At 43.8% G+C, this 26,212-nt stretch overlaps 10 protein-coding genes across 10 annotated transcripts; 5 read left to right on the forward strand and 5 right to left on the reverse strand.

Moving 5' to 3' along the window:
* Positions 1 to 220: 220 nt before the first annotated feature.
* On the reverse strand, positions 221 to 958 carry GGI43DRAFT_426378 (flavin reductase family protein; the record flags this gene model as incomplete). The annotated part of the gene is made up of 1 exon (XM_083208640.1): positions 221 to 958. One exon carries the CDS (start codon positions 956 to 958, stop codon positions 221 to 223), a length of 738 nt encoding a protein of 245 aa, XP_083055384.1.
* Positions 959 to 2,019: 1,061 nt separating this feature from the next.
* GGI43DRAFT_431851 (uncharacterized protein) lies at positions 2,020 to 4,461 on the reverse strand (the record flags this gene model as incomplete). Its single annotated transcript, XM_083209473.1, has 9 exons — positions 2,020 to 2,136; positions 2,218 to 2,702; positions 2,768 to 3,027; positions 3,219 to 3,502; positions 3,614 to 3,681; positions 3,894 to 4,059; positions 4,117 to 4,237; positions 4,300 to 4,345; positions 4,394 to 4,461. 9 exons carry the CDS (start codon positions 4,459 to 4,461, stop codon positions 2,078 to 2,080), a joined length of 1,557 nt encoding a protein of 518 aa, XP_083055385.1. The 3' UTR covers positions 2,020 to 2,077.
* Positions 4,462 to 5,608: 1,147 nt separating this feature from the next.
* On the forward strand, positions 5,609 to 6,905 carry GGI43DRAFT_426380 (TDT family transporter; the record flags this gene model as incomplete). The annotated part of the gene is made up of 4 exons (XM_083208641.1): positions 5,609 to 5,893; positions 5,949 to 6,016; positions 6,074 to 6,659; positions 6,765 to 6,905. The coding sequence occupies 4 exons, from the start codon at positions 5,609 to 5,611 to the stop codon at positions 6,903 to 6,905; spliced, it is 1,080 nt and encodes a 359-aa protein (XP_083055386.1).
* A 364-nt stretch (positions 6,906 to 7,269) lies between these two features.
* Positions 7,270 to 8,340, reverse strand: GGI43DRAFT_431855 (uncharacterized protein; the record flags this gene model as incomplete). Its single annotated transcript, XM_083209474.1, has 1 exon — positions 7,270 to 8,340. The coding sequence occupies one exon, from the start codon at positions 8,338 to 8,340 to the stop codon at positions 7,270 to 7,272; it is 1,071 nt and encodes a 356-aa protein (XP_083055387.1).
* A 2,131-nt stretch (positions 8,341 to 10,471) lies between these two features.
* On the forward strand, positions 10,472 to 15,124 carry GGI43DRAFT_431856 (RHS repeat-associated core domain-containing protein; the record flags this gene model as incomplete). The annotated part of the gene is made up of 1 exon (XM_083209475.1): positions 10,472 to 15,124. The coding sequence occupies one exon, from the start codon at positions 10,472 to 10,474 to the stop codon at positions 15,122 to 15,124; it is 4,653 nt and encodes a 1,550-aa protein (XP_083055388.1).
* Positions 15,125 to 15,203: 79 nt separating this feature from the next.
* GGI43DRAFT_276415 (Alpha/Beta hydrolase protein) lies at positions 15,204 to 17,267 on the reverse strand. The gene is made up of 5 exons (XM_083201158.1): positions 16,554 to 17,267; positions 16,067 to 16,494; positions 15,828 to 16,014; positions 15,646 to 15,766; positions 15,204 to 15,588 (listed from the first exon to the last, which is right to left on the reverse strand). Exons 1-5 carry the CDS (start codon positions 16,769 to 16,771, stop codon positions 15,349 to 15,351), a joined length of 1,194 nt encoding a protein of 397 aa, XP_083055389.1. The 5' UTR covers positions 16,772 to 17,267; the 3' UTR covers positions 15,204 to 15,348.
* Positions 17,268 to 17,918: 651 nt separating this feature from the next.
* Positions 17,919 to 18,777, reverse strand: GGI43DRAFT_426384 (PHD finger domain-containing protein; the record flags this gene model as incomplete). The annotated part of the gene is made up of 2 exons (XM_083208642.1): positions 17,919 to 18,424; positions 18,618 to 18,777. 2 exons carry the CDS (start codon positions 18,775 to 18,777, stop codon positions 17,919 to 17,921), a joined length of 666 nt encoding a protein of 221 aa, XP_083055390.1.
* A 536-nt stretch (positions 18,778 to 19,313) lies between these two features.
* GGI43DRAFT_426385 (uncharacterized protein) lies at positions 19,314 to 21,489 on the forward strand (the record flags this gene model as incomplete). The annotated part of the gene is made up of 4 exons (XM_083208643.1): positions 19,314 to 19,335; positions 19,402 to 19,990; positions 20,047 to 20,421; positions 20,634 to 21,489. 4 exons carry the CDS (start codon positions 19,314 to 19,316, stop codon positions 21,487 to 21,489), a joined length of 1,842 nt encoding a protein of 613 aa, XP_083055391.1.
* A 638-nt stretch (positions 21,490 to 22,127) lies between these two features.
* On the forward strand, positions 22,128 to 23,303 carry GGI43DRAFT_418399 (glutathione S-transferase family protein). Its single transcript, XM_083207540.1, has one exon. The coding sequence runs from the start codon at positions 22,403 to 22,405 to the stop codon at positions 23,051 to 23,053; it is 651 nt and encodes a 216-aa protein (XP_083055392.1). The 5' UTR covers positions 22,128 to 22,402; the 3' UTR covers positions 23,054 to 23,303.
* Positions 23,304 to 23,782: 479 nt separating this feature from the next.
* Positions 23,783 to 25,357, forward strand: GGI43DRAFT_431858 (DUF4419 domain-containing protein; the record flags this gene model as incomplete). The annotated part of the gene is made up of 1 exon (XM_083209476.1): positions 23,783 to 25,357. The coding sequence occupies exon 1, from the start codon at positions 23,927 to 23,929 to the stop codon at positions 25,355 to 25,357; it is 1,431 nt and encodes a 476-aa protein (XP_083055393.1). The 5' UTR covers positions 23,783 to 23,926.
* Positions 25,358 to 26,212: the final 855 nt, after the last annotated feature.

Below are 26,212 nucleotides of genomic sequence, written 5' to 3' on the forward strand. Positions count from 1 at the left end.
AGAAGCAGTAGAAGCAGTAGAAGCAGTAGAAGCAGTAGAAGCAGTAGAAGCAGTAGAAGCAGTAGAAGCAGTAGAAGCAGTAGAAGCAGTAGAAGTAGTATAATGAACTGTTATCTATATCTATATTTGATGTTTCATAGTTTTGAAATCCATCATGAGCTCTAAACCTTCTCACTTTTTAGCAATCTTCAGCCCAGTCTATGCTATTCATGTCTATACTTTAGCAGAATTTTGTATGCATTTTCTTCCACTTTTCTTCGACCTCCTCCTTATCTCCGTCTCCAGGAAGTGTAACTACGTCACTCCGTGTGAGCCTCCGATACTTTTCTTCATCAACCTTACCCAGCGTGCTGTCTGCCACTTTTCCATCTCCAAATCCATAAAATTCCTGAAAACACATGAAAATAGGCCTCAGAAAATCCGGATTAATTCGATTGGGATGCTCTGGCATTCGAAGGTGATCCAAAATGTGGATTCGAAGAACTTTGAGCTCGATAGCCACAAGTGCTCCTTTGAGATCAGGAAAGTCGTCTATCAACTCATGGCTTTTGGCTAGTTCGCATTCCATCTGAACAGGGCACTCCAGAATTCGTGCAGGGCGAACGAGATTAGACGGCTGCGGAGTGAGTTCGGCAACACTCCATTTGTCATGAACATAGCGATAATTCCTCTCGAGCTTTGAATCGGATACGTTTTTCGAGCCTGTCGTGGTTGCTAACAGGTTGATATGGCGAGCCATGCTATCGTCTGGGAGATTCACCACACATTGGCCTGTTCTAAGGATGTTTTGTGGTGTCTTACTCTCAGATGAGAATCCGAGAATACAGCGGTGACCAAGCCAAAACACCGATGAAATAGCACAAATATTGTCCGGCCCATCTTCATTTTCGGAAGTAATGAGTACAACAGGTGTGCCAAAGTATAAGATACTTGGAGCGATAATTGAGTGCGACGCCATTGTTATAGTAGATGTTGCAGTAGATGTTGATAGAAATGAAAGAACGCTGAATTGTGTTGTTAGCCAGAAGATAGCAGACGTTAAGAAGGCAGAAGAGGAGGGTTTATATCTTGGCCTAATCTCATGAAGATGAGTAAAGTCGCAATAGTGAGAATTCAGGGTTAATCCTCGCTCTGGAACTGAAAAAAAAAAAAAAAGGCCATTTCCGCGGATGAAATGCCGAAACGCATGGATTAATAGCGAGCGCAACATTGCTGTTGATGCTGATGGTAATTTAGCTATCTTGTGTTTTAAAGTTCGAATTGGCCATATCTATAGCAATGTCTCCATCGGAACCAGTTTTCGATTGCGCCTATGGCTAGGTAGTTTGGCTGACAAAGAGTTGTTCCCGAAACGGATATCACAATTAGTGTTGCCTGTTGATGTTGATGTAAGTGATAACATAGCCGCAATTGACGGAAATACATATCCGGAGCAACATTTTCCGTAGCGGAGCGGTTTTCAATAACGACAATTAATCCAAGCCTCATCATATCGTAGCAATTATGTGATTATAATACACTTCGTGACTCATTCAGCCTCGTTTTTTCTTTCTCAATGCGTATTATAAATACTTCTCTCATTATAAGCAAGTCTGCGAACCGCAAATTAAGAACTTGTGCTAGTGCACTAATTGTTGTATGCACTATCTTTCCTTTTTTTTGTGTCTCCTGGAACTCTTATGAGACTAGTTATTTCCCTAGCCTTTCACATACGACCATAGGTAGTGGAGAATTCGGGGTCCCGTCTGCTCCCCCATAGACAAGCCACTAACCGGCAGATTAGTAGTTGAGTGGGTGACCATCAGCGAACACCGGCTGTTGTATGTTTTTGCCTTTTTGCTCAGTGATACCCCGTGCTTGGGCGTCTGCCATAATAAGGCGACTTACAGCCAGCACCTAATACATACGACCATATCTATTAGAGAATACGGGATCCCGTCCGCTCTCCCAGAGTCAAGCTAATAAGAGGCAGATTAGTAGTCAGGTGGGTGACCACTGGCGAACACCGGCTGTTGTATGTATCTTTTTGTCTCTTTTACTCTTCTTGCTATTTTTGAACGGTCGAAACTATCCTGAATCACCTCGGAACAGCTGAGACGTACGGAAAGGCAATGCGAAAGGCAATCTCGATTTCGTCTAACGTCATATAACAGCACCGTTAGCGATAAGTTCATGTTTTAACATCGTACTGGACCCGTGGTAGATGGATCAACTAACCTCGCATTCCTGCAATTGCTTCGAATGCACTTGCAAAATTATTCATTGAAGAGATGATATCTTCTAAACCATGCCGGAGTTCGTCAACAGCGCGCTCTGTATCCTGGGGCAGGTCTCCCAATAGTATCGGCTGAGCATGGGTGGCGTGAAGTTTATAGAACTGCATGAGTAAGACGTAACTAGCTTGCATAGCACAACATGTGCATGTTGGCATTGCCCGAGCGCTGGTTATCCCGATAGATGTGCTAGGAAAGGGTAGTCTTTGTAACTGTCTTGCGATCGTCAACGCGGATGCCACGCAAATATCGGTAGACTGGTCGTAAGTGAAAGCAGGCGATTGGAGCATGTTGTAGGGGGTAACATTCGCATTATGTGAGATGTTGGCGGAGGTATTGAAGGTATTTGTTGTTTTGAGATCGCAGTGATTCTCGCTAAAGAGGGGAGTATCAGAAAAGGCATGGAATCGATGGAGGCGAATTCTCGTGCTGTCGTATTAGAAAAAATATTAGTCTGAATCCTACGACGATATGAGGTGGGGGCTATAACCTGCCTGGATAATCTAATTCGCGAAAGCCTTCGCATTACCTGTGCTGTAGTGGACTCGTATACGCAATCAAGTTCCGTTGGATTTGAGACGGGTACATAGCTTTCTGCCCGAGCAGAGACTTGTAGAACCCACTTGTCAAGTAATTTCATCTGTTCATTAACAGCGGAAAAATCCGAATGTGAATTTATATGTTCGTTATAGCTGGATGTAAACTTGACACTTGCTACTCCGATCCGCAGAGCATCAAGGAAAATTAACCACGCCTAGGATGTCAGAGCCTGACGTATACACTTATACACTGAACAATAACTAACCTCTGGATCGCATTCTAAACGTGGATACGGTGTTGTGAATTGGCTATCGTCATCGATGTTTAAACATGCCTATATGAGAACGAGGCTAGATTAGCCAGTGTCAATAACCTTAAAGGTTGGCGTTGTGCGTATCAACTCACGCTTTGTCGAACCACGGAACACAAATGTGCACAAAAGTAGGTCATCCACCAAGCCCTCCTCTTTGCTTCAGAAAAGTTATCATTTTCGAGTCCCAGTCGATGGAGAGACATGTTCTTTGCTATTATCAAAGCTTGACTTGCCCGGGCTGTCATTTTTAGCAAGTTGGCACGTTCAGTGTGCTCATAGTTGCTTAAGAGAAGCAGTGCTAGAATACTTTCCAACTCCACAGGTGCTTGTGGGTGAAAAGGATCTCGAGTTATTGGTAACTGCCCAGCAGCGGCTGCTGAGCCCACATGGCGGTCAGAAATGAAATCAAGAAATTCTGAATCAGCGTCGACGCGCTGTAGTGCCGCTTGTACAAATCTTTGGGCTAGAGATTTTCGAAAAGAAACACATGCTGCCGAGGTACAGCGCGCCTCCTGTGGTAAGGGAATAAGAGCAAGTATAGCAGAAAGAGCGAGACTAAGGGGAGATTCTGATAACTTCGGAAGAGCCTTCCCAGTATCTGCCAGCAGCGAAGGAATAGGACAATCGGGCGTTGAGCGATATTTCGGCGGAGGGAGTATCGGAAAATATGGATGAATAAAGATGTAATATGCGTTTAGTCTTTTCTTCTACATTAGCCTAGTTCATGAAGGACGGTGAGTTTTGAATATGATTACAACCACACTTACATCTCTTGATTGTTTTCATATACTCTAGCTCCATGTTCGCCAGCTAGACTAGATATTGAAAGGGTTTCTTCTTTCGTATACGATTGGTCTTGTTGTTCGATTGTTTCTGGGCGCCTTAAGCCAGCCCCTGGAATGGCAAGGTGTTCAATGCTTTCAAGGGTGAGGACTTCTAAGATGAATCAGCGATCATTTTTGTAATACTAATCTAGTGGAGATAACAAACGTTGAGTTGGAGGCGACCTTAATATCTCATCCTCGATTACGTGTCCTTTCTGGACGCGCTTCTTTCGTGAACCGCCCCTCTTGCTGGGGATGTAGGAGCAATCCCGATCTCTAATCTTACACTGCAATAGAAAAATCAGATCCTTATCTGTGCAATGACGCCGCTCTTCTTCCTGTTACTTACGCCATAGCATGGCTGTTCGCCGTCGCAACGCGTTCTCGCTGACCGGCTATATTCTATTAGAGGTAAATATCAAAAGATGGATAAAAATATGTACCAATGCAAACATGCTACCTTTGCCGGCGGCATCGGCAACTTTCTCCCTGTAGCCTTCCTCTGAGACATGGGTATGACAATTGGTCAATTAATAGGGAGAATGCCAAGCACTTTTCCTTTTCACAAAATATTGTAAACGTGCGCCAATCGGAAATGTATATATGTAGTGGACACAGCCGAGTTAAGAAGTGCGGCTGGTATATCCATGAGCTACTTGGTGTTTCGCCTCAGCTGATAGCCCGAGTCAAACACCGAGGGATTTGAATTGACTATAACAGCGACTGACTAATAATAAGGGTGGCAAGACGGAGCTTGCCGCGAAAGCTGCGGGAATACCAAGGCAATAACCCGCCATTTCTATGCTGAAAGCGCTATACGCCGGAGATCCTGCTTGCGGAGCTTATTTCTTCAAAGCCCTTAGTCGGCGCGGTCAGTGCGGTCGGCGCTGTCGGTCGGTGGAGCCGAATCGCGAGCGGTGATTGACCTTTACGGCGTTTGCTCTGGTGATCTAAACGCGCTCCCCATTGGCTCCTGGACGTAGCCGCAGGGGAGTTTTATACGATGATATGAATTCTTCGGTCTACTGTGGCGCGTAGATTGATTGTTAATATTGCAAGTTTCTTGTTCATTGCATAGATTAAGCAAGCTGTGCTGGGTTTAATTGGGCCGGTGTCCCACATAGCTAGGGACAATGCTGCGGCATTCAAGCGATATTTATGACTATATATATAGTTACGGACACCTGAATGATCATAAATTTCTTATCCACCAGCTGTAACCTTTCCTTGGAATTTTTCAAGCTGGCGCTATCTTTCGAGCCAGCGTCTGTTCTTGTTGGAAGAGACTGCGCAATGGATGGTTCTTCGGCACAACTCTCTTCTATTGATAGAAGTAGTGCCCTAGCTGGCCCAAGACTTGACACTGGAGCCGTGGCTGCGTCTTCGACAACACTATCATCATCGAACGACAGCCTTACAATACAATCCGCCGCCAATATTCCGCAATTCGACATGGAGAAGCCAAAGGACGATCCTATTCCTCCTCAAGAGCCCAAGAAAAATGTTTGGATTGTTGTCCATACTTTCGTTCCAGCGTAAGTGGGCATCTTAGATTCTTCGTTGCATGTTGTGCGTTGGTTGGAATACCTTCAATCACGCCTTCATCTGGAATGTGTGAAAATTCTAAAGATTCCTTTTCTAGGTGGTTCACCATCAACATGGGTACCGGCATTGTTTCTATCCTCCTTCACAATCTCCCTTACAATGGAGCCTGGCTGTATTGGATCTCGGTCATATTTTTTTGTCTGAACATCGTTCTTTTCATTCTTTTCATGTTCATATCTGCACTTCGGTACCTCCTTAATCCAGGTCTATTTATGACTATGATAAGACATCCCAGCGTACCACTCTTACTGGGAGCGTTTCCAATTGGTCTCTCTACAATTGTTGAGATGATTGTTTTGGTCTGTGTACCAGCGTGGGGCAGCTGGGCAGTTACCTTGGTTAGTTGAAATGAGATTTGATGAAACTTGAAAGAAAGCTTATTTGTTGCTCTAGGCATGGACACTTTGGTGGATTGACGCTGCGATATCAATCATAATCGCCTATTGGATACCATTTGTCATGTAAGTGATTTCCATTGGCTTGTTGCTCCGATCGAGTTGATTAATTACAATTTATAGCATGCACGTCCACGATGTGAAGTTAGAAACCCTTTCTGCAACCTGGCTTCTTCCCATAGCTTCTGCAATTGTCGCGTCTGCTATTGGCGGAGTTGTGGCCGAAGTCATAGAGAATGAGCAACATGCTCTTTGGACCCTGATCACCTCGTACTTCCTCTGGGGAACCGCAATGCCGCTTTCTCTAACCTGCTTGGTTATTTTGTTTCAACGCCTATCAATACACAACTTACCACCTCCGGAAGCTATAGTGTCCATGTTTTTACCTGTCGCACCCCTTGGTCAAGGTGGATATGCTATTATGCAGCTTGGCAAAGTAGCAGCTGAGATTTTCCCTAAAGTCGGCGTGCTCGGGAAAATGGGAACAAATTCTGGGGAGATGCTATATGTTACAGGTTGGATACTTGGCTTCATTATGTGGGCAAATGGCCTGGCGTGGATTTTCTTTGCTCTAGCCAGCCTGAGTCGTCGCAAATTTGCGTTCAACATTGGCTGGTGGGGATTCACTTTTCCTCTTGGTGTCTGGGCTGGTGCTACAATAGCGATCGGGCAAGAAATGCCGTCTAGGTTCTTCAATGTTTTGGGAACTGTGAGTTGCAACCGTCTTTATTTCGTTTCGTCTTGATGCCTCTATTTGGATACCAATTGTTGGAATACTCCCGACAAGTAAAGAAGCTAATACGCGGAAAAACAGACTGTGTCGGTTATAGTAACGCTCCTCTGGATCATGGTGGCTCTTCTCACGATACGCAAGATCATAGATGGTAAAATCTTTATGGCGCCAGATTATGAACGGTGGAAAAAGAAGAAAAGCGAAGCCACTGAAGCTGTATAAGCAAGAGATAGCTTGAGCTTGATGCTATGCTACCCACTTGTTCGGATATATGAAATTTATCGTTATTTATTATTACAAAAAGACAAAGGTAGCCTAATAGGGAGAAGAAAAAAAAGACTAGGCCGGACATTACATTCCGCGAGTGGGAGGGGGATTGAAAAAAATATATATATATAGACTATGGCACACACTAATAGATTGCTTAGACGATGCTTGCTGCAACTCATGAGGTAGAGGCAAGCATAATATATAGAATAATACTTAGGTGCAGAGAACGAGTGGTATAGAAAGCCACTTTAGAAATAGCAAAGAATGAATACTAGATACTAATTACTGTTGCTGTTGATTTACAAAGTTTTCAATTTCATTTCCTGATTCGCTCGAAGAGTGGCGTCAAATTATCCGGCTGCACTGCATCCCAAAGACTCCCTTTCCCAGAACTCTGTCTTTCCTTGTCCTGCTGACGAAACCATTGCTCTGCGCTCTTGACCCTGTTGGGATGTATCTCATCCAGAAGATCATAGTCAACCGTCCACAGGTTATATTTAAAAGCATTCCAGAAACCTGTAAAATTTTGTTTAACCGTCATTGTGCTTGGGTCTTTTGGATCAGCTTCGATGCCAGCTGGCAGTTCAGCGACCCTGGATAACGCTCCATTCTTCCAGTACTCATCCAATGACACATCGATATACCGCGCTTGGTGGCCGGTAACACGCTCAAATGCAGATGCCAATTCGGTAAAACTAGTTGGTGCAACTGCAGTTATGAGATCCAAACCGTTGGCACGCTCTGGGTTGTCGAATTGCCAACGGACGTACGGGCCACAGTCTTCGAGACAGCCCACAGGCATCAGGCCATCGCCCAGTGGCACACGCCAAGTAACAACACCATCTTCGACTGTGGGGGCTATGGGGGTACGACTATGGATTGTCATATCTAAATAAGGGCCAATGGTGAAAAGGCTTGCACCCATTCTCTCTTTGTTGTCGATATTCTGGAATAAGATCCACTGTCCGATTCTCCCCTTCCCGTTCATGTGTCCAGCGCTGAACTTGGAGTCGTAGCCACCCTGTTTAAGTGCGTAGGGAATGCTGCCATACACGAAAAATTTGATACCCTCTTCAATGGCAATCTCGTACGTGCGAATAGCCCAAAAGATTTCAGCCTTCTCTCCGATAACAAAGCCGTCGATATTAACAAACGCTCCATCACAGCCCCTGAAGCCGTCACGAAGAGTCTCCTCGTTTGTAAGCGTACCTTGGAGCAGTTCCACATTGCCGAGAGAGAGAAGCTCATTAGCACGATCGGATGTCTTGTTTCGAGTCAATGCCCGAACCTGATATTTCTTATCGCTGACAAGAGCTTTGACGATAGGGAATCCTTGAACTCCCGTACCTCCAATAACAAATATTTTAGAGACGTGCTGTGAAGCCATGATGAATTTCGTAGAGTGTTTGTAAAAAATGAAAGGAGCTTGATAGATTTCGAATACTGGACAAGATTTATTATATATTTACACACAAACACACGCACATATTTATATGTCTCCTCAATACAATAAAAGAGCATGTGGTACTAGAAATTGAAGGATTGAAGCCATTTACCGATTACTGATCAGTAGTTCTCCGCCAAAGCAACTTGTACGAAGTAATGCCTATTTGGGCCTTTTCAGTCTAATTATATGGTTTATTCAGCAATGTTTAGTAATTAAAAAAGGCATGCGTGTACCTGTACTTGAAACGTCTCCTTTTCAGTAGTACTTTGCATGTAACTCAATGTGGATATACATGCCTTTGCTACAAGCCACTACGGTGTTCACTAATCATTTATTATATTGTTGAATGAAGATCACTTTCGAGCCACTTCAGCGGCGGACTTTTCAGCGCATTATTGTCTATAGAAATTTCGAATGTTTTAGGTGACATTGGTAATTACAAAAAGTTAAATGTTGGTTATAATTGCGGTGTGAGGCAGCAAGTTGCTTTTACAATTACTAATGCTGAAGCTCCAGCGACTTCCAATCTACCTCCAGTCACACTCAATCTTTATCTACTATTAGAACAAGCAACCGAAGATTATGTAGACTGTTAAAAGTAGCGATGTTGAATTATTTGTATTGAGTAGTATTATCTTCTAGGGATATGATGACGCATCCGCTTTGGCTAACTTGGTACCTGCACTCCCTGTTCGCCAGCGAGTCCCTCTATTTGAGATCTATAGACATCAAGGTAATGGATCTCTGGGCCAAACGTTTTATCTTAAAATCTTATTTGAATTTTAATATTTTGAGCACTCAGAACGATGATATCAAAATGTGTCCTGTTAGTATTGTGATTAGCGGATGAAAGTAATCGAACTTAAAGAATCACTTAGGCTGAACTTGCCACCTAAGAACTCACATTTGTCGTTCTAGCCATAAATATTTGTAGTCTCTATTGATAAAATATTCATACACATGTTTTAATTTACTTATATATAGCTTTATTTAGAAAAAAAGATATGACAAATGAAGAGGCGGGCTAATTAAAACTACCGAATCTCGCGGGAGCGGCATTACGGTTCCAAAAGATATCCGCTGCCGTTTCCATGAGGAGTTAGAAACAAACGATACTTTATTTTCTATATGAGATTATTAATATTATGCTATCTACTTGATTTTTAGATTTTCGAAACAAGAAATAAACTTTTTTTTGGTGATGATAAGAGCATCTCGTTAGACTAGGACTCAGCGCGACACATGTGGCGCGCTGTACCAGCTGAAAGCTGAAGATACTCATATGCGCCAGGTTTTTTTTTGGTTCCAATTAGGCCCCCGAGCGAGGATAAGAGAGCTGAACACATTTCTTCTTTCATGTGCATGTCCATATTTCACTTGTATTTTTCTAGGGCGAGAGCTGCTTCGGAATTGCCGATGCGGCAAGCCAGCCTTTGCCTGTGCAGCTACGTGGTGTGGTAGCGATAGATCATCTATCGGGGTCTCAGCAAAGGGTTTCTTAAAGAATTGAGCAAATAATTCGAGTACTAGAAGGTCTTATTCCTTTTATGGGGTTCTTCTTTGTAAAGAACTGAATGTTGAATGATGCAAAGTTACTACCTGTAAAGGGCGTAGCGGTTTCATGATTAACCGCACATATTCAATAGCATACAATCCTTAACAGGTCTGGAAACAAATTAGCTGTCTTCAGTATATGCTTTAAATACCTAGCCATTGCTGTTATTACTTTTATCGGCCATTGAGTTGCACACTCATGGTGGAGTTTCAGCTTGCGTATGCAAAGTGGGCTACTCCAGCGCTCTACTCAGCTAGGCTACCATCTTCAGCTTGTACCAATGTCCTGGCGAGATTATTTGAATGGTTATATAGAATCTTCTCGTCCCTTTAAGTTATCGCTGGAAGCCGTAAGTCGGATTTCACTATGTCGAATACGAACAATGATGCTGTTTTTGGCTACCGGGCTATTTAAGACGAGTGATTTGAAATGATCATACAGCGGTGTCCATCATAATTCAGATCTTTCACGCTACTTTGGAGCCGTACCGAACAGCTTCAATGAGTCAATAGAGATATGTCTGTCCAGAATTTTCTATACTCCCAGGTCTTCAACTTTGGCGGCCCAAATCAAGATGGGGTAGACCTTCGAACCGGCTTGTACTGGCGCAACTTGGAGCTGTATGAAGCTCCAAGCAAAGCACTGAATTGTCCTCCTCTGCAGCTTTCGCTGTGTTATAATTCTTTGAATGCTCAAGATATTGGTTTTGGACATGGCTGGAAATTTAATCTTCCTTCGTATAGTCGAACTTCGAACACCCTTATACTATCAACGGGAGAACACTTTCAAGTCGCAGAGGCAGGAAGTTCCGCGACATTGGTTGATCAAAAGCTGAAGAGCTTTCAATTCAAGAAGAAAGGTTACGATTATCAAATCATTCATAAGAACGGCAGAGTCGAAATCTTATCTCACAACAATAATAAATTTAATGAAGCTGTCCCAATCGAACTTCATGCTGCCAATGGCAGCTCACTTCAATTGGCCTGGGCACAAGTGGAAGGACAGACACGACTTCAAACTGTACAAGAGGGTTCACGAATATTACTTCAAATAGAGTACACAAAGTCTAAAACAGAAATAATACGAGCGCCAGGTACCATCGAGGCGAGCACGTTGACTCTGATACAGAATAGCGCCAAGCTACTGGACCAGCTTCAGTTGCCGCTGGAGAAAAGTTTCTGGAATTTTACATATCAAAAGATTGGGGGAGTTACTTGCCTTACCAAAATTAAAAGTCCAGCTGGACTTATTGAAGAAATTCAATATCTTGAAAAAGGCCATAGAATGCCGAATAAGGGACCTTATCCATATATTCCTTGCGTCAGCCAGCATACTCTTCGGCCAGGAAATTTGCAGCCGCCCATAGTTACCAAGTATAGCTATTCGGACCAAAATTTTCTTGCTTACAATGGCGTCACTGGTTGGAAACAAGGAGAAGATAACTTGTATCGGGCTGGGAATACTTACCAGTATTCAACAAGTGTACAAGTAGTAGGCGGGCGACAGACGAAGTATACCTACAATAAATTCCATCTTCTCAACGGCAATCAACAACAACTAGGCAAAAATTCCATAACACAAGATATTGGATATCATGCGCTACGGGATACTTCGTTCCAAAACCAACCTGCGACACATCAACTGCCGAAGAAAATACAGACGACCTATGTGGATGGCAACGGAAGCTCACGTACGGAAACAAGCCAGTATACTTTTGACGACTGGGGAAATCTTATACAAAAAATCGAGCCATCTGGTATTCAGATTGATTGTACTTATTTTCCAGCGAGTGGCGAAAAGGGCTTCTGCCCAGCTGATCCTAATGGTTTCCAACGGTATATAAAAAGCGAAAAAGTTACACCAGCACCAAGAGCCACATCTGTAACAAATTTCAACCAAGCTCCCGTCCGAAACATTATATATAAATTTTGTGAAGTTCCTACAGTAAATGAAGCCATTGTGGGATATTATGTCGCCGTTCATGAAATACAAAGGTTAGAAGACGATCAAGCCTTGATCAGTGTGGAATATTCTTACGTAGATGAAAAAGACAAAAGAGACTTCCACGGGCGCCTCCAACAGCAAATTTTACGCCTAAAAGGAAAATATGAAACAAAATATAGTTGGAAGTATTCGAGTCCATGTGCCAATCAACTCAAGAAAACGACGCAAATTACTACTTTTGATCGCATTATCGGACAATATGATATAGTACTGTCTACACATACCGGCCTTGCTCTTTCTCATACAGATAAAGATGGAATTGAACGACATATTCAATATGACAAGATCGGTAGAATAACTCTAGACATGGTGTCTCCAGGAAAGAAGCCTTACGAGGCCGTTATGAAGAATGAATATACTGTCACAGAAGGGGTACCTGGGTATAGCGTGACAACAACGGACTTCCAAGGCCTTCAGCTACGCCAGCACACAGATGGTCTAGGGCGAATATGCCGTATTGAGAGGCAAGACGATTCTGATGGAATGCTTGGACCTTTTCGCGTTGTTCAAGAGCGAAAGTACAACAAAATAGGGCAGGTTATTACAGTTAACGACATTGACTGGCTGAAAGTAGGGGATAAGAGTACCGAACAGCACAGCGAACGAAAACTGGAATATGATGATTGGGGTTATCTTAGCAGAATAACTGATAGCAGTGGTGCGGTCATCTTATCAAAAACAAATCCCGTGTCTATGACTCAGATTGAGGGCATTCAAGGCGAGGGTCAAACTAAAATCGAGTTTAACAAATTTGGCGTAGCCTCACAAAAGGTCTTGTTAAAAAGCGATGACAAAGAATATAAAAAAGTTGACTACACTTATGATGGGATGGGACGCCTAGTTGAGGAGGCGGACAACTCTAAAAGTATCACGGAATATCGGCTTGATGACTTTGACCGGCTAGTTCAGACTACTTGTCCAGATGGCCGCAAAATCTTCATTCAATACGCAACTCATAGCGCATTCGCTTTGCCTGTTTCAACTACAGTTGACGGTTACACTATTGGCACTCAGACTTTCGATGGATCGTGCCGTATTACGAGCCAAACTTTGGGTAGCCGTACCACTAGTATGTCTTATAAAGGAAATGAGCCAAATCCAGCTAGCATCAAGACATCCCAGGGGGATAGATTTGATTTGAGCTACGATCCTGCCCTGAACTACGCCGTTATTAGCGTAAAAAGTAAAGATGAGCTGGATACATACCAATATGATCAAAGATCTTCGGCTTTATTGAGCCTCAGAGGCTCGTGCGCCGCCGAATTACGAGAATATTTACCATCTGGCCTCTTGGCGAAGGAGAAAACCCAAATTGACCGTAAGAAGCAATTTTCTACGCAGTCTACATACTCAATGGCTGGAAAACTAGAAACTTATACAAATGTGCATGGCCAAAAGCTGGAACTCCAGTACGATCAATTTGGCCGTCCAAAGCAAGCGATGCAAGGAGAATCCAGGACCACTTTCGCTTATGATAAGAGCAACCGTCTGTCTGAGAGATGTTCCTACGATGATGGGAAAAAGCAAAGCCAAAAAACCAATCTTAAGTATGATGAATTTGGCAGAGAAATCGAGCGTATCATCCATATAGGAAAGGAATTGCTCCATAGATTAGGCCAGACTTATAACGAAATGCATCTTCTCACAAATCGCACATTAAAGGACGGCAAAGGTAAATTACTGAGAGAAGAGAGCTTCGAATACGACCAACAATACCGTTTAATCGATTACAAGTATCAGGGAGCACAGCCGATGATGGATGAAGCAGGCCAAAAGATCCAAAGACAGCAGTTTAGCTTTGACAAGTATGACAATGTTATAAAGATTGTGAACACTTTCGAGGATGGATCTCAAAACACCCGAAACCACTATTACGGCCCCGACGATCCAACCCAGCTGACAAGGATAACAAACACACATAAGAAATATGTGACAAAAATTGCTCTAATGTACGACGGAAACGGGTGTTTGATCAGAGATGAGCAGGGCCGCAAGCTCAATTATGATGCAAAAAGTCATTTGAGTATGGTATCTGATGCTAAAGATAAGATATTGAGTCAGTATTATTATGATTCAAGTGGCAAACTAGTTTACCAAAAGGCAGGTTTAGTAGATACTTATTTCCATTACCGTGGTAACAAACTTGTTGCTCTCACGAGCGGAGACCAGAAAATAAGTTTGCTGTCTGATGGTAAAACGTGTTGGGGTCAAATTTCAACACAGAAAAATGGGAGCTCTCAGATACGCCTTTGGGCTACAGATAGCCATCAGTCAGTCTTGGCATGGTTTGATACGCAGAAACCGGACAGTATCAAGCAGCAACAGTACATGCCTTATGGATATGGCACATCAGAATCTCTCGGCTTCAATGGCCAGTGGAGAGATCCTATCACTGGGTGGTATCATCTTGGTAATGGATGCCGCGTATACAATCCCGTATTGATGCGCTTCCATAGCCCGGATCAGTGGAGTCCGTTCCTCTCCGGAGAGATCAATCCGTATGCTTACTGTTTGAACGACCCTATCAACCACGTTGACCCTACGGGACATGTCAGCGTTTTCGGTATAGATGGCTCGGAAGAAAGCAACAACTTTTTGTCGCAACCACTGGGCCCCTCGCAAGTAACATTTAAAGAAGGTCCTCTTCTCAATGGTCCCGGGGGACAACCACCGTGGACGGGCCAAGTTGCCTATTTTGATTCAGTTAATGGAGTACCCGGCCTTCAAGGGTTCATGACTCACGGCGACACTAGTGGTAGGCTGCTTGGCTGGAGGAATATGGGTCAGAACGGCGTGGTTGCGGAAGGACTCTGGGGAGATACCGCGGCAAACGTGGCACAAGACACTATCCTACCAACGATACAACATAATATAGATCACAAATATGGATTCTTCTCGCAACAGCAAGGGAAGCCAATCTACCTGTTCTCATGCAATGGAGCTGATCCAATATCTTATAGAGGGCAACAGTTGGCTCCAACAGGGCAAAGAGTCGCTAATGCGCTCAATCGGGATGTAATTGCTTTCCACGGCGAGCTAAATGTTCTTCCTGAACTCAGATCAACAAATATAGGAACGATTCATAATATATTAGAGACTGATAGAGGAGTTCTACGGGTGTATGGTTATGACAGGACGAGGTTATTCAAGCCTCAAAACGGATAAGAGGATGATACGGGAGAATTTTCAGTTCAAACTATGGGCAAAATTAAACCTGTTCTTAATAGATGCATGCATAGACTACTGTTTTTAAAAATTAATTTCTCAAGTTAAACATTATATAGTTCTCGTTACAATTTGTTGATCCATTGCCGCTGCCCATCCTTTTTATAAATTCTAGTGCAAAGAGTAAAGTGACTCCAAAATCCAGTCTGTTGCCTAAAATAAATTTACTGTTTCCAAACCTGCTGGAGAAACTCCTCTACATCGGCAAGCAGAGTTTCAGGTTTCTCCATGGCGGCAAAATGGCCACCGCTCTCGTGCTGGCGGTAAAACTCAAGAGTTCCAGTCGTTTTGGCCCAAGCCTGGGGGATTGGTGCAAGTTCCTTCGGGAAGAATGAATATCCAAAAGGCTTTTTGATATACCACTCAGGGTTCTCATGAGCTCCAATGACGCCGGGTGTAAATAGCTATCACCTTGGTAAGAAAGTGGCTGACATTTTTATCTTCACAGAAAGCAAGCTTACCTGTCGGTACGGGTAAATAGATCTCGGAAATGTCTCAGTCAGCCAGTAAAGCGTAACAGAAGACAGGATCTCGTCCATTGGAGGATTCTCATCTGTCCAGGCTAGAAATTTTTCTCCAATCCTAAAATAATGATTTCATTAGTGACCTGGAATATTGAGCGACTTCAGTTGGAAGATCTTACCATGCAAGAAGTGCAATTGGGCTTGAAGCAAGCACGAGTCCGATTGTGCTAGGTTTCGTTGCGTGTTGCAAAGCATATGAAGAGCCAAGTGCCTTGAATGTACTGGATCGCTCCAAGCCCTGCTTCTCTACTTCGCTAACATCACTATCCTTGATACCCTCTGGCTTAGGCATGATACAGAAGTTAACTGCGTTGGATATTAGTATCGCGTACTTTTAATTTGCTTTTTTCCAACTTACTGTGAACTGCTTTTACTGTATCAAAAGTGGCAGCCAGGACACGTGAAACTTTGCTGCCAATATCTCCTCCTTGTACGGCATATCCACTACCGAATCCCAGCTCGATCATCAATGAGTTCATGATACTTGCGATGTTCTGAAGCTGAAAGTCTCTTGTGATGGGCGGTGGTGAAGAGAAAGCGTAACCAGGCAAAGAGGGGACGATAATATGATATGGAAGCGTCTCGGGAGTGTATCGCTCGGTTAGGATGTGCAAAATGGAATAGAATTCCATAAAATTGCCCGGCCACCCGTGCAAGCAAAGCAGTGGGATCGCATCGGGCTTTTGGGAGAAGAGTGCGACGAAATGAATGTTGAAAACATCGCCGCTCTCAGTGATGGGCAGAGTAAAGTTGGGAAAGCTGTTAATGTGTTTCTCGCAAGCACGCCTTTGTGTAAGTCGTTAGTTGCGAACTGACTCGGCCCCAGCAGTCTTATGCTTGCTTACCAGTCCCATTTCAGCCACTCTTCTTTGGCCTGAATCAGCCAATCTCGGCTGATGCCGAACCGGCCGTCAGTTAACTCGTTTTCATAGGTCTTTGGTGCAATTTTCGATAGCTCTAAAAGCTTTCGGAAGTCGCTTAGTTGCTCTTCCGGAATTGCCACAGTAAAGGGAGTCGGGCTCGACTTCCTATTGGCAGGGAGGGTTGCAAAGGTAGAAGACATTTCAACTGATAGATAATTGTTGCTGTCCCTATAGTAGTTGCTAAACTCTTGGCTAGATGTTATGTTGTAGTCGTTGTAGAGAAGCTGTTGAGAAGGATGCTGAATGAACTGAATCGGCCACGATGAGGAGAGTTATGGGTGCTTTATAGTTTCTTTATTGCAACATTCTTCTTACTATTTTGCTATTCTTCAATACCATGATAAGTCTCATCGCCCGTGCATACTACGGGATGCACAATGTGTCAGCTCCATAATGTCATATCACACCTAACCTAGCCGAATTTGGCGTTACTCTCGATCCCGCTCCGTTGTATAGTGAAGTCGCTACAGTCTACTCGACACAGCTATAGCATGTGTTAACTGTAGCGGAGGTACGGAGTAGAGCGCCACTTATTCGGGGAGCTCTCAGAGCTTCTGAGGGGCGCTGAGATAATGCCCCGCTGAGGAAGTCTTATCCTAGCTGGACAAGTGGCTGAGCGCTTTTTGCATTCCGCTGTTTGAGCTACTCAGGCACGGCCTTCAGCCCAGTTTCCGCGGAGGTGAAACGACCTAGCTATTTGGAGTAAGTTTGGTTCCATTCCGTTCTGAGAAAATACTCGTCTTATTTGGCCATATGCCAAATGCGGAAATAGCGCCCGCTGGATCCGAGTCCCTTCAAGCTCAAAAAAGGGAAACCTTCTTTTCGTTGAAAGGGATCACTTGACGTCATTACCTAAACATAAAGAGCGGTTCCCTAATAAGGGCAAAGATTCCAAATCGACAGACTGTGAGGATGGTACGTTCTCGGAGCTTGGCCTGCATATGGACAAACTGGCCTTAGAGATGCCCGCCAGCTAGCTATCGGCGGCATGGTAGCATGGTACGATGAGTTCGAGATATTCTTGATGATAGCATATTTTTACCGCTCTTATAAGAATAGTGGATCTTATGGAATAATTATGCGCATTACACACGTTCACGTAGAGTTGAGTAATACTATGTGAGATAAGACAAAAAGAAAGTCAGATTACTGTTGCTGATGGCTCGCTAAGTCGAAGAAATAAAGGAAAAGAAAGAAAACCCATGCCGAATAATCCTTGTGATAGTATACAAGTTCTCTGAACCAAAAATTCCAGAGCATTAGATTTCTTTAAAAAAAAAATCGTATTTAGTCACTGAATTCCCGCTTCTTTGGGTTTTTGGGTCGCGAACTGAGTCGCAGTGCCTCATTTTCCTTCTCAAGCATTGAGACCCTTTCACGAAGGCTCTGAAGAGAGCGCATAACATCGCCATGTCCGCTATTTGATAATTTACTAGGTTCAGACGCAGGCGCAGAGTGATTTAAATCATCGGACTTGTCTTTCGTCTTCTCGGAGCCAGCACTGCTGGAAGTCTCTCGAACCGGCTTTACTTCCTCAAACTTGACTGTAGTCCTTTGGATAGGCTCGTTTACAGCTTTTAGTTGAGACTGATTCGATTTCTCATCTTCAAACAATGGAGGGTGAGTGTGCCAGCCTCTCTTAACACATGCGTCACAATAAAATTCCTTTTGTCGCTCTGATTCCTTTGGGACGCATGCTTGGTGGTAAGATCTGCAGCAGGTATCGCAATCTAGTAACATGGTGCCCGGCTTGCGGCAGGTATAACACAGCGGATTGTGTGGTGAGCCGGTTTCTATTAACTGTTAGTTGTTTGGATTCTCATTAACATGCCCTGTGTTCAGGACTATGACATCAAACCATGTCAGTCTGCTTTTAACAGGGCGAACGGCTATTACAAATCAGGAACATCATAGTAGGGATATTCGAAATTGCATGTTGAAATCTCATCTAGTCGCCGCAAAGATGGAAAAGGTGAAGATACTCACTCTTCCACGCATGGTATATTATTTTCTGTTCAATCATTGTCAACTGTTTTCCTGGCGCTGCGTAACTAGCGATTCTATAGCCAGCGATGACGGGATATTTGTTTGTCTCTGAAGCTGACGTGCGCCGTCTTTTGGCGAGAGAAGGAGGGGATTCCGCCATGGCGCTTTACTGAGAGTAAAAGGATAAAGAAAGATTAAAAGCCCACTGTTATGACTTGGTATTCGTTCATGAATAAGGCCGCGGCGTTTATTGCAAGAGTCAGTAGCTGGATCAATATAGCTGCGAGGCAAAGTGAAAGGGTGAAGGAACTGTATGGCTGAGCTAGCGACATTTGCCCAAAGCGGCAAACGGAATGTTTAGCCTAAAGAAGCAACGTCATCCTGCCGATATTAGTCCGCCCAGCCTTCGGGGAATGATGAGAGACTAGGTCTGGAAGAAAGTAAATTGCCCATTTGCTTTTTCCTGCCCTCATGTGACATTAATGAGGCTGCTGCATGTCTTCTCATTCCATAGCCTGACTCAAGGGTCGATTTCTTACCTCAATGGGTAACATCCTCCATTGTCCGTCACCAACACCACTCCCAACTGTTATTACCTGAGCCAGACGTACGTAGTATACGGAGTAGTACGGAGTGTACATACATACACACACATTTGCTGCGAAAGGCAATGTCCCCCGGATCAGCTTGTCAACGATGCAGGAAGCGGCACATCAAGGTACGTGCTGCGTGTTTCTCTGATTTCCTTGGTATCCGCCGTTGTGAGCAATACCCTAATTGAGAGCGCATCAGTGCGATGGAACACGACCCAGCTGCAAGCAGTGTGTGTCTGCCAAGCATGAATGTCCCGGATATAATGACGATTGGAAGTTTATCAATAACGGCGCCAAATTGCCTCACAAAAGACAAAAGAGGCAATCTTCTCGATCAACAAAGATACAGCCCACAAATGCATTTGCTAATACGACGGAGAAAATCTCTACGATACACGAAGATTCTACCGTAGAATCTCGCCAGGCCAGCACATCCTTGGCTATCCAGAGGACAGAATCTTTAGACATCTCTTCATTGGAATTCCCTAAAGCCACCAAAACTGGACTACAGAGCTTGGGCTCATCTATATCATTACCAGTGGACTTTCACTTCGATCTCAACGACAACAATGTAAACGTTAACGAATCAGGCCTGGGCAATCTACCCGCTCAATTCCAAACTCCTGGATCAGTTCCGGAGGCATCACCCGGATTGATATCCTCCGCATCAAATAGCGAGTTTGAAATGGGGCTTGCTGCCCTAGCCTCGGAGTTTATGCTTGAGAGCGAACAAGAGATTGTTTTCCTTATTCGGCATTATGTTGACAACTTGGCCCCGTGGTAAGTCTCCACTCTTTTATCGTTACTTACCTTTGACCCCTTTTAATCAATAACAGGCTAGGGATTTTCGACGAGAGATGCTTCTTCCAAACTCGTATCCCTCGCCTCGCTGGGACTAACCCTGTCTTAAAATACGCAATATCTGCACTTTCTGCGAAGCATCTGAGTCATGTTGGTGGCTTCCGAGCCACCAACTGCGGCTTAAGAAGCACCTTGGCCTTGACAGAAATGTATCCCAGCGCAGGCCACGTCGACTGGGCTTTCAAAGCTGCCAACTACTATCACCAGGCAGCTACAAGCTCTCAGCAGCAGTCACAACTTTACGATACGATTAGCAATAATTCGGCAGGATTCCTAGACGCAGCAACAGCAAGCAATGCCATCTTGACGATTTATGAGTTGATTGATTCGAATTACGATGAATTCCGCACGTAAGTATCTATCTACTCTCTGTTAATCAAACAGCTCCTTCTGCCCCCCAAATATCGTTAATGGCACTATATCAAACGATGTTTCGACTCCGGTTACACTTTATACCCTTTGACGACAAGAAGAAACAAGTGGCAAAGATTGCAATTCACTGCACTATTTCACACGACATGAATTATAAAAACAAAACGAATGATTCTAACAGCGGGCTTAGGCGGATACACGATGTAAAGAGTAAGCTGGCGAGATGTCCGAACGAAACTTCTGCACTAAAATCCTACTTTCCGCCTTTTAAGCAACCTGCGAATCCCGCTGCTCTAGCCAGCTATTGGCTCTGCATGCCACACGACCTCCTTAATTCATATGACCAAAAACGCACACCAATACTTAAATTTGAAACTTCGTATGGCAATGTGGAGAATAATGACGATACCTTTGGCGAACCTGGGTCCATATCTAAGACGCCCTGGGTGCAATTATTCTCATTGATAACAAACATTATCGACCAGTTTACTGCCACACCCAGCAGTGGTGACCGCATCATGAAAAACCCCGAGCACAATAGCTGGTTCTATCTCTGGGGCGCTTTAGACACTTGGCATGCTCAGTTGGATGCCAACTTTGAGCCATACTCTCATTACACGCTTTCTAGCCACTTGACACTCCCACAAGGCCCTCAAGAGCCAATTTTCGACGAAATCCTCTTTCCAACACAAGTATCTGCGGCCACTCTTTCATACTACCATTTCGCCCGCGTCCTTTTACTTCTTGCCAAACCGATCGATCAATCAAACCCTCTCACTCAGCTAAAAGACTACCGAGAACGACTGATAGATATAAGAGATAATTGTGTAAAAATATGCGGGATTGCGGCGGGTCGACCAGGTGGCGCTGCTCGAATTCACTCGGTACATCCGCTCGTCTTAGCCGGACAATGCTTGGAAGATCCCCGAGAGCGAAGATCTGTAGTACAGCTATTGCAAGATGTCGAGTCCGATACGGGATGGCCAACCGCAGCCCAGGCCAGGAGGCTTCAGGAAGAATGGTACGGTAATATCCCACAGAGCTAAAATTTGGAGCATGACGAGATTCAGGGTAACGAAATTATTGGTATGGTATATTCAATTTTCAACGCCCGTGTAGCTTGGGGCTACTTGTGTCTTTGCTAAGCGTTGTTTTTTGTATACGACAAAATAGCCCATTAATATCAATAGAGTCTTCGATCTGAAGGCACATATGTTTATAATACTAAAAAAGAAGGGCACGGTATAGCATACCGCATACAAGTCTTCAAGTTTATTAGACGCTTCTACGGTCTAGCTATCGCAGTTATCCCTCGATTCTGTGATATGTACGAGGTGAACATAGGCTTTTGCAAAGAAAGTAGAGACTTGGAGAAATTTCATTCCAGCTTACCAAGCTCAAATTGCGCTTACAGTAGTTGACAGAGTTAGATCTCTGATCATGATACCTATTTTGCGCAGGGTATCTAAATACGTGTATAAGAACGAGTGACTACCCACTCTCCGCAATTTCTTGCCGAATCTTATCTCGTTTGCTTACGGAATTATAAGGGCTTAGCTAAGACACTGAAAGGTTGTTGCGAAAAAGCGAGAGAAATGGCTGCCAGCGCCAGCAAAACGTAGTCTCAGCCGCCGCAAATTCTTGCCCGCCTTGCTAGCGCCAGCACAGCAGCTTAAGCTGTACCCGCCACAGTGCAAACTCCACCCGATTATTCCCCTTTCACTGACGGCGTCTCCGTTTTTGTTTGCAAATAGTTGCCATAGACTATCGCAAGTTGCAAAGAAGCGAATAGATGTTGATAGTATCAACAACAAGCCAGTATCTTGGTAGCTCGTCAAAAAATATATAAGTTGCTGTTACTTCCTGTATTCAGGGCGGATTCAATTAGAATCACTCTTGACTTTGCGTATTGATTACTGCCAACTTCTTATAATTTAACAACGATAACGACGCTCTACAATGAAGCTATATATTGCCAACGATACGTGTTCGCGAGCTGCTCAGCTTGTTGCTAACGAGCTTGGCATTGAACATGAGCTTGTCCACTTTGATGTCTTTGGCAAAAGTACATCAAACGGGGAAGACTTTGCAGCTATCAACCCTCTACTTTATGTACCTGTTCTGAAACTTGACAACGAGGATCATGATATAATCTCCGAAACAATCATCATCTGTTCATACTTTGCCGATCAACACCCAGAATCTGGCATGCTCCCCCCGCCTGGTACGCCTCAGCGTGCAAAAGCCGACCAGTTTCTTGTTCAGCTTGCAACTGAGATTGCGCAGAAGCACATCCCGCTTATGCGCAAACTGATGACCGAGGAAGGCATCCAGTTCAACTACAACAAGCTCCTAAAAGCGTACCAACTCTTGGAAGACTGCCTTGCAGATGATCGCTCTTATCTGTTTGGCGAAAATCTTACGGTAGCCGATGCATATGTATGGGGCACTCTTTGGAACAGTAGATCTGGTGTAAACACCAATCATCTCAAAAAATTGGCGGCATGGAAATTGCGTGTAGATGCTCGCCCCGCTGCTATCAAGACCCTCAGGGAAGAAGCCGAGATTTTGGCGATTCACAAGGCTCAAATTAAGGCCCACAATGCTTAGGTAGCTACGAAACACGTGATTCGTGGGATGTACTTTTTTTTTCTTTCCAAAAAGAATGACTCGGAAATGCAAATCGAAGACCAGCATCGGAGACCAAAATCGGAGACAATGCCGAAGACTTACAAAGCAGCGGGCAAAAAGCGACACGAGAATTCAGCAGAACCCTTAGATACAGCTATATAGAGATGATTAGAATTTATAAACTTGTGAAAGTAACCAGACTTGTGTTTATTGCGCTTTTTATAATATCTGAATCTAGAGATGTCGCCTTGCTTATATATATACCTATTGAAAGACTCGGGAATGCATATCGGAGACCAACATTATCGGAGACTGCAAATCGGAGACAATGCCAAAGACTTACGAATAAGCAGCCAGAAGCGACACGAGAATTCAAGAGAACTCTTAAATACAGCTGCCTAAATAGAGATAATTAAAATTTATAAACTTGTAAAAGTAGGCATACTTGTGTTTATTGCGCTTTTCACAATATCTGAATCCAAAGACACGTATATGTATTTCATATATCTGGGCATCAAAGCATTGCGGGTCAAATGAAGAGTAATCAGCTTTTCGCTAGGCGCGGGCTTCGGTAATAACGTTTAAAGTTTCGTTTAAGGTGCCCCAGTCTAGCTCAGCTACTCCGTAGTTTTGTTGAACACGAGGATTTAGTCGCCTTCAGCCTTATATACTGTACACCATGACACGTACCCGTTGGTTATGCCCCACGCAATTATGCTTGGCATTCACAAATTTCATGTTGCGACGGATAGGATATGTGGTCTTACGATGTGAGTATAAAGGGTGACTGATTGAAGCTGACAACTTGGCCTTTCAGTTTTCTTCCTTTCACACCTTCTCAACAAGCAGAAAATGCCCAAAGCCACCTCTAATTCTCGCGAGACAAGCGGGACGAACCGCTACGACTTGTGGTTCAGCTGGAAAGCTGTACTCGCTTGTGTCTTGCTTGCAGCATTGGCAAGCTTCCAATTCAACAAAACATTACCATTCCGCTCTCTATCTCTTCAATCAACCGACAATGAAGAGACATCAGGTGGTTTCAAAAGACCATCGGGCGCGCATGTGGTAACTAGGCCAAATCCAGAAGTCATTGGCTCCAATCAAGATGAGACGGTACACTCATCCGATCAGCTTTTTCAAGCCATGCCCAGATTTAACCCGCCCTTTCCGAAAGGTATGGACTTCGTGGATGCCGTAGATTTGGGCTTATACAAGCCACCCGGCGTCAAATCAAGAAAAATTCTGCACAGTTCCTTCGTAGATATTGATCAAAATCCTGACATCAAGGTGGTACCCTACGGTAACGGTCTAATTGAAGGGATCATCCGCGCCTTTCAGCAAGATCTTCATCTAATACTCCGTCCTGATGATATATGGCTGGCTATTACGACTCCGCTCAGCTTCTATGTAAATGCCCACGCTGAGGAGTTGAGACATCTTTTTGTCACGCATGAGGGCCAGCAACAATTAGTCGTCGACCTAACACCACAAACTATGGAAAATTTAGATGTCGCGTACGCTGTAGTATTATTTTCTCGAGAAATACAAGCCAATGTAGTCGACCCAGAGCTTGCAAGTTGGATGCTTCCGAATTTCAGCACCAGTACTAGCAACGATATCAGTGTGGCTGCAATGGTTATGATGGCAACTACAAAGGTATATTTCAGATACATTATTATGGCGGGTTGTGGATTTCCAAGTGTTACTCTCCTCGGAGAGAGGGAAGATTGGGTTAATCTTCTTGAGAGATTGCCAAAACTTGCTATATTCGGCGATGAAACTGAGGAATGGAGTAAATTACTCACCAAAATCATCGAGAAGATGATTGAAACGTATGACTATCCAGATGACCAGACTACCAAAGACTTCTGGATGAAGGCAGTACATGAAGCTGGTTCTGAGGGCTCATGGCCGGGTGGTTTGGAAACCTTGTCAGGATGGCTCACTGCTTTCTGCTTTTGGGATAGTGAAGGCCAAACAGTCCATCAGTATACAGACAAAGAGCTACTCGAATATGACGATGCAAAACTAGAAGATAGGAAGAGATTAATCATCGATGATGTTGTCTTCCCCATAATCCGAGCTGGCCGAGTACCAAAAGGTCTCGTCCAGGTACTAATCACAGTTATTGATTCCTCGACAAATCTTGAATACAATACCACTGTCATAGCTGGCTCGGTAGGTATGACGGAAACCGCAAGCGAAAATGAAGCAGTGTATGACACTTTTCAGCCACGATCAGGCTGGTGGATGTTGCAGGATAGTGTTAAATCCATCCCCTAAGTCTAAATAAAATAACTGTACGACAGAACGTTTCGTGAAGACGGTCATCATAGATTTCTATCATATTAATATTATTTACACGACCATAACTTTGGTGGCTCACTGTCCTCCATGCTTGCTTTTTCTATAAGTTTATTTCCTCAGTGATTTCGTCATAACACTACCTATATTACAATTGATCATAGACTATATAGCAAAAATACGCTATCAAGCGGGAAACAAGAAAAAAAAAGGAATGTTGCAACCATAAGCACACAGCTCTATTATTACGCACACTATTACTTTACTATTTAGTTCTGTTGTCTTCTACTGCCTCTACCACTATCGAGAATAACTTTCAATAGCTTGTATGTTCGCGTTTCTATTTGTGTGTGTATTCTCATTTTGCGGTCCCTGTTTTTTGGCCCCCTCCCCCTTGGCTACCTATCTTTACACCAGAGATGAGATTCTGCTGTACTACCATTTTAGGAAATTGCATCACGTCATACAAATCATAATATTACTCTATACCTACTCTCATTCTTTATTTTCTCAGCTATTTTGCATTGTTATGTGAAGTGCTCGTCGTCTCGACCAATTCGCCACCTCATGTGTTGTCTTTGACCTGCACCTGCATGGCATGTGTCACCTATTGATAAAGCTGTCAAACTATTCCTACGGGATATGAGCTATTCTCATTCGGGTCTAACGAAATGAATGATTGTATTTAACCGTCTGTCTGCAATTTGAGCTACTCATTCTCAGGCGGTGCTACCCAAGTAAAATTGTATAAATTACTGCTGCAAACTACGACGGAGTGGTGTTTTTAGTCTTCTCTGCTTAAGCGATATAGGACTTTTAGTTCCAATAATATTT

This window comes from Trichoderma evansii, assembly GCF_050947405.1.
Source record: "Trichoderma evansii strain SZMC 28006 chromosome Unknown GGI43scaffold_36, whole genome shotgun sequence".
NCBI lineage: Eukaryota > Fungi > Ascomycota > Sordariomycetes > Hypocreales > Hypocreaceae > Trichoderma > Trichoderma evansii.